Here is a 16,336-nt window from a genome sequence, read left to right on the forward strand (position 1 = left end):
AAACAGAAATTACTGATTAGTACATAGGTATACAAACACAAAGAAACATTAAAATGTTTAGGTTAGAGACATTTAATGCTCCCAAGAAACTATGAAAATCCCAACAAAAATTAAATTCAGCTTTTTAAGAAATCAGAAATCATGGTCATTTTTATTCTACTGAATCTACTGTGTATATAAACTATATGTATATTTATCGATTTAGTTTGCTTTTTTGGTCTCACATCCTGGAATTCTGCAAGAGAGCTATTTTGAATCTGAAACATTTTTGTGCATAGACTGTTAAGACGCCATTTGGTTTGTATGTCTTTTTTCTATTATTCAGTTTTAATGGTTTAAAAAACAAAGGTGATTTCAAAGGGTATCATAAACCTGCTCAAGTTTACATAAGTGGCAGAACAGGTTCTAGAATCTAAATTTCCAGATTCACAATATTTGCTACAATACCATAAGTTCCCAACTATTGTTTCTAACTGGTGTTTCAACAACTCTAACAAGTAAGCTGTTCGTCAAGTGACTATAAAAATAATTTTTCTGGGGCTGGGGCTGTAGCTCAGTAGTAGAGCACTTGCCTTGCACGTGTGAGGTACTAGGTTCATCTCAGCTCCACATAAAAATAAATAAATAAAGATATTGTAGCAACTACAAATAAAAAAATTAAAAATAATGAAAAAATATTTTTTCTGAAAAAGAACATTTATGTTTGTAAACATTCCTTTATCATTTGCAATACATTTTTTTAACACAAAAAGTAATCCCACTAGTCAGTAAATTTTTTTTTTTTTTTGAGAGAGAGAGAGAGAGAGAGAGAATGAATTTCAATATTTATTTTTTAGTTTTCGGCGAACACATCTTTGTTTGTATGTGGTGCTGAGGATCGAACCCAGGCCGCACGCATGCCAGGCAAGCGCGCTACCGCTTGAGCCACATCCCCAGCCCCAGTAAAAATTTTTGGTAACAGATTTTTATGCAAATCTATTCCCGTGGTTTATACATACTACTAGATTAAGGGGGTAGGTAGATCCCAGGTTGCTTGCATCAACAGGTCATGACTCATAAAGATTAAGCTTGGACTTAGAAGAAAATAGTTCCTCAATAACAAGGAGGAGAGAGAACATGGAGAACCATAAGAAGTACCCTGGATAATTCCTGAAAGGGAAGAAGTCTTAAGCAGAATGTTTTGTGGCTAGGACAGAGGTCAGGAGAAATTCGAAGGGTCAGGGTTTCCAGATCATTAGGCTGAATAAAGAGGAAGGTTTTCTTCCCCACCTCTAAAGAAAATTCTGTAGCTATTTAACCCCTATGAACTCATCGATTCTCTTTTATATTAAGCGGCATAATTCAATGTGTTTTTAGGTAATTTGATTTTTTTATTTAAATGTTCTACACCAAATCGAAAAGGTGTTTCTAATCTCTGTTTTAATAAAAGTATTTTATATAAAATGCAATGCATAGTACAGAGAAATATCTTTGAAAATATCTTTTTAAAAAATATAAATTTAGAAATAAATATAGCTTACTTCAGTTGATAAATAGGTGGAGCTGTACCTGGATATTCGTTTGGTAGCATCACCTAGAATGCAGTTTAAAAACAAATCTGTTTAACAATTCATTATCGTTCAAAAATAATTATATTTATAAAACTAGCCACTGAACAAATTTCTATCCTGCCAAACTTAGAATCATTGGTTTGTTAAATCTCAGGAGAAAAATCACCAATTTATGCTTCTAACATTGAATATGTTGTTAGTGATGCTGCCAGTATTTTAAGGAGTAAAACAAATTATTTGCAGAGAAAGTAAAAATAATAATAATAAAAAATAAAATAAGGGCAAACAATGCAGAGTGTGGTGGCCCACACCTATAATCCTAGTGACTTACGAGGCTGATAGAGGAGGCTCGAAAGTCTGGGGCCAAGCTCAGCAACTTAGCAAGACCCTCTCTCAAAATTAAAAAAAAAAAATTAAAGTGCTTGTGGATGTAGCTCAGTGGCAGAGCACTCCTGGGTTCAATCTCCAGTACCCTTCCTGCCCCCAAAAAGAATAAGGGTAAAGAAAATATTTGAGAGGAAAAGGAAAACTTGTAACAGGGGCATTATGCCCTGACCACAAATGGATAGAGAAACACTATAAAATTTTCCAGATATTTTTCTGAAAAAGTACTTTAAAAAATTTTAAAAAACCCAAAACAAACCCTAAAAAAAATCTATTAAATATGAGCTGGGTTCAGTGGCACATGCCTGCAACCTCAGGGGCTCTGCAGGCTGAGGCAGGAGAATCAGGATTTCAAGCCAGCCTCAGCAAAAGCAAGGCACTAAACAACCCAGTAAGACCCTGTCTCTAAATAAAATACAAAATAGGGCTGGGGAGGTGGTTCAGTGGTTGATACCCCTGAGTTCAATCCCTGACACCCACCCCTCAAAAATCTACCAAATATTATATATGAAAAAGTTATAGAAACCATATATTTTCAAATAAGTTTTATTACAAAAATAAAAAAATTTCAACTTTAGCACCCTTTATGTTGAAAATACAGGCAGTCATCAAAGAAGATGTACTAAGAGAGAAAGCTACAGCTAATCTTTTCATTTATTTTATCCTAACTATAACTGATTCTCAATTAATAAATTAATAGAGCATCTACTGTATGGATCATCTACATTGCTATCCTATTGTTCATTTTAAATATCAGCCATCCTTCCAGGTTCAGAAACTCTGAACCTTTTATGGGATATGAAAGGAAATGAAACTCAAATCTGTCCAAGGGACATGAACACATTTAATAATTGAAAAAAAATGGAAGAAGAAAGATTGAAACAATGCATGCACAATTTGAGGGTGATCTGAGATTTAACTATCTACATGTTTAATCAATCAAAACAAAAGCCAACAACAAAGATAATTTAGAAAATAACACATGCATGAATAATCATGAGGCTTCTAAAGGCAATCATAGTCAATACTGTAACTGGAAAATGGCTGTAGAGAAGCAGAAAAGAAAGAAAGAAATATATATACAAATATATACCTGCAAGCAAAGTGTCCATTTGGGGTCATCTATATCATCGCTAATTCTAATACAAAATATTTTGGCACAATCATCAATGACACACCATTCCTCGCCATAAATGGCTGCCATTGCTTCAATTTCCTCATTCTGAAAGTTGATTTAAAAAAAAAAAAAGTCAACAAATGAACAGTGTACATATACCCTTAAAACCTCTTCTCAGTACTTTATATGATATTAACATTCAACATCACTATGTTGGATGAAGGATTACTGGATGAGCCTTAATAAGCAAAAATGTTCTTAGCAGGAGGTCACCAAACCTCTCTCTGGGTAAGGGACACTACTACAAAGAATGGAACTGGCCTCACAATGGCCTTCTTGTGTTTTTGCCCCCTACTGAGCCAAAATATATATGCACTTCTATACCCTTTAGTGAGATTCACAATTAAAGACAAACTATGTTATTTTAAACAGATAACTCCCACTCTCACCACTAATAGTGTTTCCACTCTCCCTATATTCTAGTGGATATTCTAAATTGTTTTAGTTTCTTTTCATTCGTTATTATTTTTATTTTATTTTTTAAATTTGGGCACAGGCCTGGGGCTGGGTGGGTTTTATGTCTTTTTGGTATCCAAAGCCTCAAAATATTTCAGAAATAATAATTTTGGTGTGAGATTAAAAAATAATAACTGGACCAAAAGGTGAAAAATGGAGAAAAGTATATATTCAACTCTGGATCATCTCATTTTGTCCTCGAGGCCCTGGTGGAAAAGACTTAAGAGGGCCCACGTGAATCTTACACAGAAGAAAGCTCAAAATCAAGAGAAATATAAGATTTGGTGGATTCTCTGGAAATTCCAGGGTCTGTGTTATTGCCCATATTTCCAAAGGCTGAAACCAAGGGTCTGAAGAACCTGGTCCAAGGTGACCCGGGAAACAGGGTGGGATGCAGAACCCAGTTTCCTGCCTCCGGCCCAGAGCTGCTCTGTCGCGTGCTAATGGTTGACGAGGACACCATCCGAAGTAGGCCAAACCCCGAAGACGCTGAGGAACAACCGGCCCGGGAGCGCTCGTCAAAGGGGAAGCGCCAGGAAAATGGAACGCGGTGGAGCGAATGAACGGCGCGGCCGAGCGGCCCGGGCGGTGCAGGCGGGAACCGGAGCGGCCCCGGGCGGAGGCGGCCCGGGACGGCGAGGCAAGGCCGAGCTGAGCCTGGGGGTCAGCGCCCCGCCGGGGCCTCACCTGCCTCTGGTCGCTCCCTGTGTCCCCCTCAGCCATGTGGCCCCGGGAGCGGCCCTGCGGCCGCCGATACCCACGTCCGTAGAACGGGGGCAGGGAGCCGCGGCGGCTAGATGTGCGCGGGCTGCGGCGCGGCCCGACCCGGAACCGCAACCCGGTAGCGCCGCATAGCCCACATCTGCTTCCGGGTTGCGGGCCAGGTGGTGCGAGGGGCTCCTGGCCCCCGGGCTTCGGAGGAACGCACGCCCGCGCCTTGCGTCTTCCCGGCCCTTCAGCGTGGTGGGGACCCAGGGGAGGGCGGCTGACTTCGGGAGCTGCGCGAGGCCTTCCGGGGTGTGTCTTCCAGAAGTTCTCAAGGGTTTGGGGGCTTCTGCTCTCCCACTGCGGCCTCAGCACGGTTGGAACCCCCAGGGGACGTTGGGCACTCGGGTTACCCCCACATTTGGGAACGGACTCAGTCTCAGGCCCCAGTCTTTACGTTTCAATGCAGGGGTTTTGTTTGGTTTTGTTTTAATATGTTTTAAGTTATTTTGTTTGATTTTTGCAAACATGGTTCTGAGTTACCGAGAGCAGCAGAGGACAGGCAATTTAGAAACATTAAGGGGGAAACCTTATTATCTCACTGTTGTGTTGCAGTTGGTTTTTTGTTTTTTTTTTTAACGTCCTTGAACATTTTGTCAGAATGCGTTTTGTAGCAGATACTGGTTATACAATTAACATAAGGCTCTTTGTTTCATTATTCAAAAAATTTGAATCAGTATGTGTCATTCTTATCCACCTCCAACACACTCAATGACACTTTGCAGTACATTAGTTACAAAATATATTGGTCACCTTCTACAAGACACATCAATGGAGGTGTTCATTCTTATGTTTAGAAGGTGTTTTATCCACTCTCACTTCTCTCTTTTTTTTTTTTTTTTCACACACACACATAGGAACACTCTAAATACCACATCTTTCCTCTCTCTTAATAATGAACATTTCTCTGTCCCCCTTTGGAACGCTTCTCTGAGGTAGGGGTGCACTGGCAAAGTACCTAGAATTGTTAATTTAACAGACTTATTTTAGTATACCAAACATTGGAGGTGCAAAATGAAATGTCGTGCACTGCCTTTGAGAAACTTAAGATTTGGAGGGGGGGGGGCATAAAAGTAAATCAACAATAAAAGTGTCTTAGAATGTCCTGTATATAGTTTGGCAAAGAACAGTGGGAAGACCTTTGCAACTACCAATTGTTCAACAGCTTTCTTTCCTTCTTTCACTCTAAACTCCTCCTCACCACCCTCTTCATATGACTTACAACTTCTGCTGCATAAAATAATGCTTTTCAGGGCTGGGGTTGTGGCTCAGTGGTAGAGTGCATGCCTAGCATATGTGAGGCACTGGGTTCAATTCTCAGCACCACATATAAATAAATAAATAAATAAATAATGAAGATCCATTGACAACTAAAAATATATTTTTTAAAAAATAGTGTTTTCACACTTAAACATGTTTTTAAAAAGACCTTAGAAGCCAGACATGGTGCAAGCCTATAGTCCCAGCTATTTGGGAGTCTGAGGTAGGAGGATCCTGAGTTTTAGGCCAACCTGAGAAACATAGGAAGACCCTGTGTTTTGGGGGTGTGGGGAAGTGGGACCATGAAATCCATTTTTCAGTGAAAGCTATATGTGAAACAAATCAGGTTGTTCTGGCTGAAATAGTGATGGGCCCAAAATTCCAACTACTAAGCAACCCTTCCTCTCTCAGTTCCCTCTCAAGGACTTGAAAACTCAATTTTGAAAGCCACTGCATTAAACCTTAACCTTCTAAACATAGTGCAAAATATTACACATAGTACCTCTTTTCCTGCCACATTACAGCAACCCAGTTGATATTACCTTTTGCAGATTATAATCATTTTCTATTGATCCCTATTTCTTCATAAACACAACCTTTAAGTCTTCTGAACTTAAATTCTAAACAGGACTTTACAGCAAAGGGCAATGGTGGTGGTGGGGGAATTCTCTCCCTATTTCTCTAACCTGCTTAGCCCCAGACTTGAATATGCAAGGAGCACTTTGGAAAAAGGAGAGAAGTGATTACTGAAGTTAAAAGTGTTGCAGGCAACCCGTATTTTGAAGAATATATTAGAAAGAAGCACAATTTTATAGACAACTCATTTGAAAAAGATATCTTGGTATGAACCCTGAGCAATTGCATAAGCAGACTCTGGGACTACTCTACAAATAATAATGATCCTGTACTGGAGGAGTTTCTAAGCTTGATTTTGCTGATTTCTACGTCCATGTACTCCAGTGGGTACTTAAACTCGGTTTTTAAGCTCAGTGTGCTCAAAACAGCTCAATAACCTTCTAATATTCCTCCTCCTGTCTTCCTGATTCAATAAGTGGCAACCCTCAAAACATCAATGATTGCCTAAGCTTGAAACTTACAAGACATTGTGCTCTCTAAATTCACTCTATACTCTTTTCTTAACTCCATCTCCAGACAGCATGTTCTTATAATTCCAGTTGCTTAATATCTTTTGTAATCCTTCTTATTCTCCTTCCTGTCTCTGATTCCATCTGGATACTCTTCAAGTTATTCTTACTTCTCTGCTGAAGTAATCATTCAAAATACATAATTCTGGTCATGTCTCTCCTTCCTTGAAACCATTCACCACTCCCCCTAGCTCTCATAATAACACTTAAACACCTTAACTCACAAAGTATGTTTCTGGCCTTCTCTCTAATTTTGTCTCCCATTTGTTTCAGTCATACCTACTTAATCTATTTTACTTAAGTTTTGTTTGAAAAAATAATTCAATGGCTTCAGAAAAATATGAACATCACTGTCTTAAACAATAGTATGTAAGGAATTGAACCAAAATATGTCAATAAGTCTGTGACTAGAGTAAGGAAGGGAACAGATCCTGTTAAAGAGAGATGGACAGACACATGGTTAGGATGATAACTGCAGAAGTCCTGAGACAATGTGGAGGAAATATATGTGGCTGAATCCCTCAGGACTCCCACCTAGAAGAGAAATGGTGAATGGCTGCACCAGAATTTCTACACAGTACGGATTTTGGAGCCAATATTGTTGGTGTTTTAATGTGCCTAAGTTTATATTTTAACAACTTGAAACTTTTTGCTTACTATTGAGAAACAATCTAAACCAAAGGTATATGATTGGGATTAGAGAATACCAAAGCCCTATCTTGATACCAAAATGAGTACACATATGTAGAAGATACAGAGATGGTAATAAATGGTTATGCAGGTAATGTGAAGGGTTTGGCAGCTGAGATTTTATGGGAGGGGTGGGGGTAAGTTAATGGGAAAAAACCTAACATGAAATTGTGTGTATCTGACAACTACAGTTGTGTCATCGGAGCTAAGATATTAAGTCTGTGAAGAGTTTATAAACCTATGGTTTGTATGGGATCTTCCAAGTGTCTCTAGGCCCTTGCTACTCAAAGTGAGATCTAGCACCCAACAGCATCATCTTTAAAGAATGCTTCTTAGAACTACAGAAAATTGGCCCCCTTTCAGATCTACAAAATCTGCTTTTTAAGATTCCTAGGAGATTTGCAAGCATATTAAATTTTGAGAACCTTGCATGATGACCAAAAGAAAACACCTCTTAGATCTTAGACAATAGGGAGAGTACTTGAGTGATGGTTCCAGATATTATGTTCTATGATCTATTACTACAGTGAACAAGACCATATTCTTCATGGACTGCTATCAGGTGAGAACCTGGCAGAATTAGAACAGCAGGCTTATTCTTGGGAGATATGACACTCCTCTGATGCGAGACTTGAGCTCCAAACTCTGCTGAACTTTCCTTAAAACTACTGTCATACAACTTTCCTCCTTTTCCTTTGTTTTCCTCATTCACTCAGGGTCATATTCATATTTGATGATTCACTGGGTCTCTTCAGTCTCCTTCCCAGTTTTCTCACACAGATAATTCATTTTTCTTACACATTTATCTTCATCTTCATGTCTTCCTCTCCAGGATCCAGACTACTGAAAGCTGCTTTAGAGCACACTGTTCACAGGTGAATTTTTGTCCATATATTTCTTGAAATAATTATTTGAGAGGCCTCTAGGCTCAGATGATTCCAGTGCATTGGGTTCCTTCATAAGCAAACTGAAATCCAACTAAATGTTAACTTAAGTTTAACCCATCAGAAACCACCATCTAACACCTAGCCAGAGACTTTACTAAGCAGAAATTGCCAAACAACCTCTAACTAGGGACTTTGCACTTTAACCAATAGAATACTTTTTATCTTATTTCCACAAATGCCTTATAAAAGTTTCTTCCCCCTGTTCCTTTGGTAGAGCACTGAACTATGTGTGCTCTAGTACTGCCCAATTCATGAATAACTTAAAGATCAAATAAGCTCATTAAGGTTTTAATGTGCCTAGACAATAGGGAGAGTACTTGAGTGATGGTTCCAGATATTATGATCTATTACTTTTAATAATATTAATTTTATTACTTTTAATAATATTAATTTGTGCTGGTGTGGTGGCTTGTGCCTGTAATACCAGCTGTAATACCAGCTGAGACAGGGCAATCACAAGTTCAAAGCCAGCCTCAGCCACTTAGCAAGGTCCTAAGCAACTTAGCAAGACCCTGTCTCAAAGGAAAAAAATAAAAAGGGTTATGAACTCCCAGTTTTACCCCAAATGCAGATTGCAGAATCATGTCGGTTATAAATCCACAATTTTACATAATGCCCAATTAGTAATTGTTGTATTCTGCTACCTTTCCTATCCCCTACTATCCCTCCTCCCCTCCCCTCCCATAACCCACTTCAATCTAATGTATGAAATATGATATGTCAAGAGCTTTGTAATGTTGTGAACAACCAATAATAAAAAAAATTTTAAAAAATAAATAAATAAATAAAAAATAAAAAGGGCTGGGGGTGTGGCTCAGTGATTAAGCGCCCCTGGATTCAATCCCAGCTACCAAAAAATATAAAAATAAATAAATTATCTTATAATATTATCTATTGTGTAAATATTTTTGTTAGGGCAGTATGTCCTTAAGACATAAAAACATGGGCTGGGGTTATAGTTTTTAATAGAAGAGTTGTGCTTAGCATGTGTGAGAAACTGTGTTAGATCCCTGGAATGCCCCCATCCCCCAACATACACACATACATGCACACGTGATTTTTTTTTTTAAAAGTAAAAACCATCATGATATACTATTAATGATATTCATATGTTTTTCTTAGCACCAGACAATGAAAGCCAATGTAGCAGACTACAGGTCAACAAACTTGGAGGCTATTGTTTCTCTTTGTGCCATTTATTACCAGGTCCACAGTGTGATATACTATAGCCAGGAAGAGTCATAAAGATACAAAGATTAAAATGTTAGATACTGGCCTAGGGATGTAGTTCAGTGATAAACTACTTGTCCGATATGTATGAGGGCTTGGGTTTAATCCCCAGGATTGAAAAAAATGCTGAATATTAAACTATAATTTTATGCAGAATCTCTGTCAATGAAGTAGTCAAGGAAACAGTCAATATTAGTAAGTAATTGGGTAAAGAAGAAAATCCTTTCATGTTATACTGTTACTATAAATAATACTACAGCCTGAGAATATTAGCTGACATTTATGTAAACACCAACTAGAAAAAGTAATGGTGCCATAGGCATTGCCTAACTTCAGGAGATTCAAAGGGAACAGAAGGGTAATATCTAATGAGTGAAACTAAGCTCACTCACAGAGGAACTGTGAGGTAAGGAGACCCTGTTACACCACCTCCAGCTAGCACCTCCAGTTCCCAGATAGATACCCTGTCCCAAATAAAGTATGCAAGTACTTCACCTCTAGGACAGTGATTGATTTCCCATTAATAGTGTATCCAAATGTGTATTTCGTAGAAATTAACCCTCAATATGTACAGTGATCAAAGGGAGAATGTGTTCTGTGGTCATTCATGTTTATTATCATTGTGTTAGACAGTCTGATATATTGTATACTAGAATATTCAGCATCCTGAATATTCTAATAGATAATATAAATTTCTATAAGAGATCAATAGTATAGCTCTTCACAAAGAAATTGACTAAGGAATCCTCCCTCCTTCTCCCTAAAATCTTGGAACAGTAGAATCAATAAAATATTTTTTGAGGGGCTGGGGCTGGGGCTCAGTGGAAGAGTGCTCACCTGGCATGCGTGAGGCACTGGGCTCAATCCTCAGCACCACATAAAAATAAAGGTATTTGTGTCCACCTACAACTAATATATATACATATATATGTATGTATGTATGTATATATGTATGTTTATAAGTACTAGTCTTTATGATATCTTTATACTTTATCTTCTGATGATACAGTTCAAGGTCATTATTATATATATTTTCTGGCTCAATATTGGGAAAGACCTGGGTTCCCACCAGCCAAAAATACTAACTCTGACTTTTTTATTTTTCATTTTTAAGAAGTCTCTTCTTAGTAAATGTATTTCTAGAAGGGATAGTTATCAATTCTATTGTTAATGACTTGTTAACAACTTTAGCAAGGATTGGTTTAGCCAACAGAGAACAGGAAGGATCCTTGGTAGAAATTAACAGAGGAGTAGGATAAACCATCCTCAGTGTTATGCACACTCTGTCTCTTCCATGCTGGATTTCCTTACCTCTTTACATGACATCCTAATTTTTTTTTTCTAAATGCTTTTCTTGACTAAAAGTAGAAAATGAGAATATAGTTAGCTTCCCCTTTACCTCAAAATCAGTGTTCAGAGATGGTGTGTGTAAAATTCAGTGTTGGTAAGAAAGGCAAATTACCTGTTTTCCCTCCAAATGAAATGTTCTTCCCTTAGTTCTTCAATGGCTGTCTCTTTAGCTTCAGTTCTTGGCATAAGGATCCTCCCTGTCAAAGACTTACCTGACTGCTACAACAACAACAAAAATTTCCCTCTCCTCTTTGATAATGCTCATTAATCAAAGGCCACCAGGAACACACTGTAATCTAACAAATTTGGGCTTATTAGATGCTCCTAGGCAGCAAGTGAGACCCCATGTTTTGACAAAACATGGAATGTCTCAGTAAGAAAATCTTACAAGGGACTTAGAGGATTGGGGCTTGTGTTAAGGAAGGGGGTTAGTTCTGGATTGGGAGCCATCATGAAATAGGAGTATGATTGAGTATTTAGTGAGTCTTCATTGGGAGGCAGGAGAAACAAAGAGGGACTGAAGCTGCAATGGGTAAAGGAGCAGTGTTCACTCATGATAGCTGGGAGAGAAGGATGTTTGGTCATTTCAGTGGCTTGCACAGTGTCCTTGGTTTTACTTCAGTATCACAAAGTGACCTTAGCTGATGTTGTTTTGCCAGGAGATTATTTATGTTCCCCAGGAGAACAATGCAGTGAATGCCAGGACCCTTCCCAGCTAACAAAGGGATTTTTTTTCCCTTCATAATGGCTTATTCTGTATAATTTTCTTCACAATACAAATAAGTATACAACAATTATCTAACATTTGTTGTTGTTGTTTGGTGGTTTTTTGTTTTGTTTTGTTTTGTTTTTGGTACCAGGGATTGAACCTATGGGCTCTAAACAGCTGAGCCACATCCCCAGCCCTTTTTTGTGTTTTATTTACAGTCAGGGTCTCACTAAGTTGCTTAGAGCCTTACTAAGTTGCTGAGGTTGGCTTTGAATTCACAATCCTCCTGCCTCAGCCTCCGCAGCCATTGGAATTACAGGCATGCCGCCACCACACCAGGGGACAATTATCTAACTTATGTGTCTTTAAGGTATTTGTGATTTATCTTCCTCAACACATACAAGCTCTGTGAGGGCATAAGGGTCATCTTTCTTATACATTGCTGTGTTCCTAATATCAAAAGCAGCCCTGACATTTGGTAGATACACAATTAATATTAGTTGAATGGATGTATACATTAGATGGCTGGAGAACGGGCTCATCTGGAGCTGGGAGAGAGGGAAGGGAAGTGAGAAAGTGCCAAAGCGCACCCCTATGGTACAGCCATTTCAAATTATCTCTGGCATGTCCTCTGTAATAAGATATCTCATCTGGGTGGGTAAGAAGCTACTAAGTAGAATGAATGGACTTTTAAATTATAATTAAAGAGTTTGATGAGATTGTGAAATGTTAAAATCCAATTTATTCTGTCTGGATAGTTACAGAAGATATTCCAGGCCTTGCCAATTTGGACTGTTATTACTTTCACAAAATAGAAAAGTCCTTTTTATCCCCTTCATACATTGACATCATGAAGTGGTTTGCCAAAGCTATCATTTTAATTGCCAGGCCAGAAATTTTTCTATATATGAAAAGAATGGCAATAAATTGTCTTTTTCCCTCTCATTAAAATACTTTGATATGTCTAAAAATCAATCTGAACCTTTCAAGGAACACACTGCAGGTGAATATGCTTCCAACTACAGTTAAAGACTTAACGACTATTAGCCACCATTTAAAGCTATATTCTCGAAAATATTCATTGAACCATTGTTCCAAAGCTAGCAAAATTTGTATCCAAGATGTAATAGTGATGATTTATGTTTATATTTACCTTTGCATAGTTTTTATTAACTGTTTTTGATGCCTCCTGGCACTTTTTCTTACAAAGATTTTTTTCTTACAATTATTACTTGGTTGAATTCAATAAAATTATTGAGTGCCTTTTTTGTGCTATGTGTAACACACTATGCAATTCATTTCTAAGAAGACTAAGAAATTGTAAAGGAAAATACATAATTCTGCCTTTTTCCGTAAGAACCATTATCAGCTATGTATAGCTTACTGAATTATCTTACCTAATTAGTAAGAAGAAATTAAAAACTATTATCCTTAGTCAAGCACTGCTTAACAGCATGTTCTGAGGCTGATATGGTGTAGACTTACACTGCTATGAGAATATAGTTTCTTCATGTACTTGGAGAAAGCTCCAGAGACAGGATGCCTATGTGCAGATACCAACTTTGCCAATAACTAGCCATTTGGCATTTCTTTGCCTCAGTTTCTTTGTATATATGTAGGAATAGTATCTATTTCATAAATTATTTCAAAAATTAAGTGATATTTAATCTTTTTTAAAGGGCTGAGTATACTACCTGGGACATAGTAAGTATTCAATAAATATTACTTTTCTTATTATGTTGCTATTATATGTTATCACTATATTTTTATCATTAAGTTTACAGATCTGTAACTGATTAGTGGACATTTTACAGTAAAAGATCTCTACAATGTTTCATACAGAAAACAGTATGGAGTTTCACTATGTAACTTAGTCACAATTTTTTGAAGCAAGCTATGTGTGGAAATTTCATGAGTGTTGTTTCATGAATGAATATTAGTAAGACACAGTTATTATCATTCAGGAGTTCCCATGTGAAAATTCAGAGACTGCTGTGTGGTGAGAACAAACTCTAGATTTCTTAATCTGTTAATGTGTATGGAAAACCAAATTTTCCTATTTCTCATCTCCTGCAGCCTATTGGATTATGTAAATTGACACATGCCCCCTCCACAGAGCTTCCTTGATCTCATGGCCTTGATTAAGTCTGTCAGCTACTCATTTATATATCTTCATTCTCTCTCTCCTTCCCATTACTGCTCTACTACAATTAACCATCATTTATTTATATCTACTTATCACCTAGGTATGGAGTACTTGGCCTTTAGCAATACCGCACACAGTATAAAGGCATGAACTAGCAAAATATACTATTTGATTCATATCCTGACTTATGTGCTATCTATGCAAACGTGGGCAAGTTATTTAGCTTCTGTGAGCCTTACTTTTCATTATTTATAAGAAAGACAAGGATGCTAATGTCTACTTTGAAAATTGTAAGAAAGAAAAAAAAACTTAAGCCCCTAGTACTTTTTTTTTTTGCATGTAGTAAATTTTTAAGAAATAATAGTTTATATTACTGAAAATAAGCTGGGCACAGGCACATGCCTATATTCTCCACCACTTGGAAGGCTGAGACAGAAGGGTCACTTGAGCCCAGGAGGGGGAGATCAGCATTGAAAAAATAGTAAAACTCTGTCTCAAGAAAAAAAAAATCAAAATTTATCTATGGTGTTGTGTCCTTAGGTGCACAAATGGAAATGGTCCCCAACAGGAAAAGTAAGGGAAAATCAACTGAGAAAAAGAATTAAGTGGCTCAAATCACTTTATGGGGTGGATATAGTGGTAGATGAACATTAGAGTTACCATGAATAATCATTTCTTAAATTAATGAGAACATGTGTCTGAAAACTTTCAGGATGTGGTTCTAAAATGGAACTTTGACTACAGTGGTTACTTGTATACCCTTTGATGGAACAAATTAAATGACCCACAAAATAGAGAAGCAGACCAGAACTATTAACTTCAAGAAGATGTTCAGACTCCCAGATTGAAAGGAATAATATTTTTATTTTGGGAGGCCAGCCAAGCTGGACCCATAGAATAGGAACTACTCAAGAGAAGCTGTGACTGCAGAAAAACACTGCCGTTACCAAAAATTTTGACAAAGTATCAATAGGGGTGTGTGGTGGAAGGGTAAGGAAGTGACAAGTGTCAGTGGTTAGGGGTGGAGTGGTATCTGTATACCTCAACCTGTTTCCCTTCCTGTTTATTCTTTCTTGCTGGTACCTCTCATCCTCTGAACCTAACTTGGAAGCCAAAGGACAAGGAAGCTCAGATGGTTCTATTCCTAGAGGCTATCCTACCAGAAACAAAGCAACAAAGGGCAAATAGATAGTTCAGTACAGTCAATCTGGAGTTTGAAGACATTGAGAGGACAAAAATGGGTGGATAAAAGTGAGATAAACCATTTTCAAAAATCCTCCAGTGCAATCATCTGTACATTCTACAGTTGTAACTCTGAACGGCATGCATCAACAGAGTGGTGCTCACAGTGGAAGGAACCTGGATGTCTTTTTATTTTTTATTTTGAGACAGGGTCTTGATAAGTTGCTTAGGGTCTCATTGAGTTGCTGAGGCTGGCCTCCAACTGTGATCCTCCTGTTTTAGCCTCCCAAGTTGCTGGGATTACAGGTGTGCATCATTATGCCAAGCTGCTCACCTTAGGTCAGGTCCTATTATCTCAGCCTTAAACTACAACAGTAACTTGTTAGCATGTTTTTCCAGTTCTATGCTTTTCTCTTCTACCCACCCTGCTTCCTGCTAACAGATCTCTTCTACTTAGGCGTCCTTTGTTCAAAAGCCTCTCCATCTTCTCCAGTCCCTTGCTGAGCAATCAGTGTCTCTATAAATCAATTGCTTACATCAGAATCTTGGTGCCTCCTTTATCTTCCTTGCCCCTCACCACTCATATGCAACCAACTAATCACTAAATTCTTTCTGTTCCTTCAACCTGTTATCTACGTAACTACTCAATTTATCTTTTTCTGCAATAGAAATGGAATCCTGACACTCTTCTGCTTAAAACTCTTTGGGGTTTTAACTCCATGGTCTTGAGAATGAATCTCAAACTCCTTGGCACATGGTAAAGGGTCTTTCATGATCTGGCTCCTGTAGGCCTTTTCAGTTCTGGCATCTCTCCCAGCTATCTCCAGCTGGCGGGCATGCGGCTTATACTCTAACCTTGCTGAACTAATTTCACTTTCCCTAATGAGGCGCATGATCACTGGCCTGCAGTCCTTCTCACATGTTGCTCTCTACACCTGGAGTACTCTTTCCTCCTACCTCTCATCTACTCTACATTTTTTAGACTCAACTTTCTTGATTGCGATTACTACCCCTTCCTTCATCCTTGGATTGCTACTACTCAGAACAGTGCCTGGCACCTGGTGGGATCTTCAGTCAGAGAGGTCAAATATATCATTCATGTTCTTGTTGCTGGTTAAGAACTGAGATACGGTCCAGCCTTCTGATTCTAAGTTGTGCATACATTCCACTCCTTTACGTTGGCTCCCACCTTGCATAAAACATCTCTGGCATAGTCTAATGTCCAAGTTCATTCATTCATTCAAATATTATTTATTGAGGGCTAGGGATAAAACTCAGTGGAGGAGAACTTGCCTAAAAATAAATAAGAATAATTTTTAAATATTTATTGATTTCTTAATATCTT

At 38.0% G+C, this 16,336-nt stretch overlaps 1 protein-coding gene across 2 annotated transcripts in view; it reads right to left on the minus strand.

Moving 5' to 3' along the window:
• The window catches only part of Impact (impact RWD domain protein), a 29,213-nt gene extending 24,832 nt beyond the window's left edge, over positions 1 to 4,381 (minus strand). For both annotated transcript variants that reach the window (XM_026388078.2, XM_026388077.2), the window contains exons 1-3: positions 4,255 to 4,381; positions 3,028 to 3,156; positions 1,521 to 1,573 (exon numbers count right to left, since the gene is read on the minus strand). In XM_026388078.2, the coding sequence (XP_026243863.1) occupies positions 1,521 to 1,573; positions 3,028 to 3,156; positions 4,255 to 4,290 (218 nt within the window). In that variant the 5' untranslated portion in view covers positions 4,291 to 4,381. The remainder of the gene's footprint in view (positions 1 to 1,520; positions 1,574 to 3,027; positions 3,157 to 4,254) is intronic.
• Positions 4,382 to 16,336: the final 11,955 nt, after the last annotated feature.

This window comes from Urocitellus parryii, chromosome 13 (genome assembly GCF_045843805.1).
Source record: "Urocitellus parryii isolate mUroPar1 chromosome 13, mUroPar1.hap1, whole genome shotgun sequence".
In the NCBI taxonomy this organism is placed as follows: domain Eukaryota; kingdom Metazoa; phylum Chordata; class Mammalia; order Rodentia; family Sciuridae; genus Urocitellus; species Urocitellus parryii.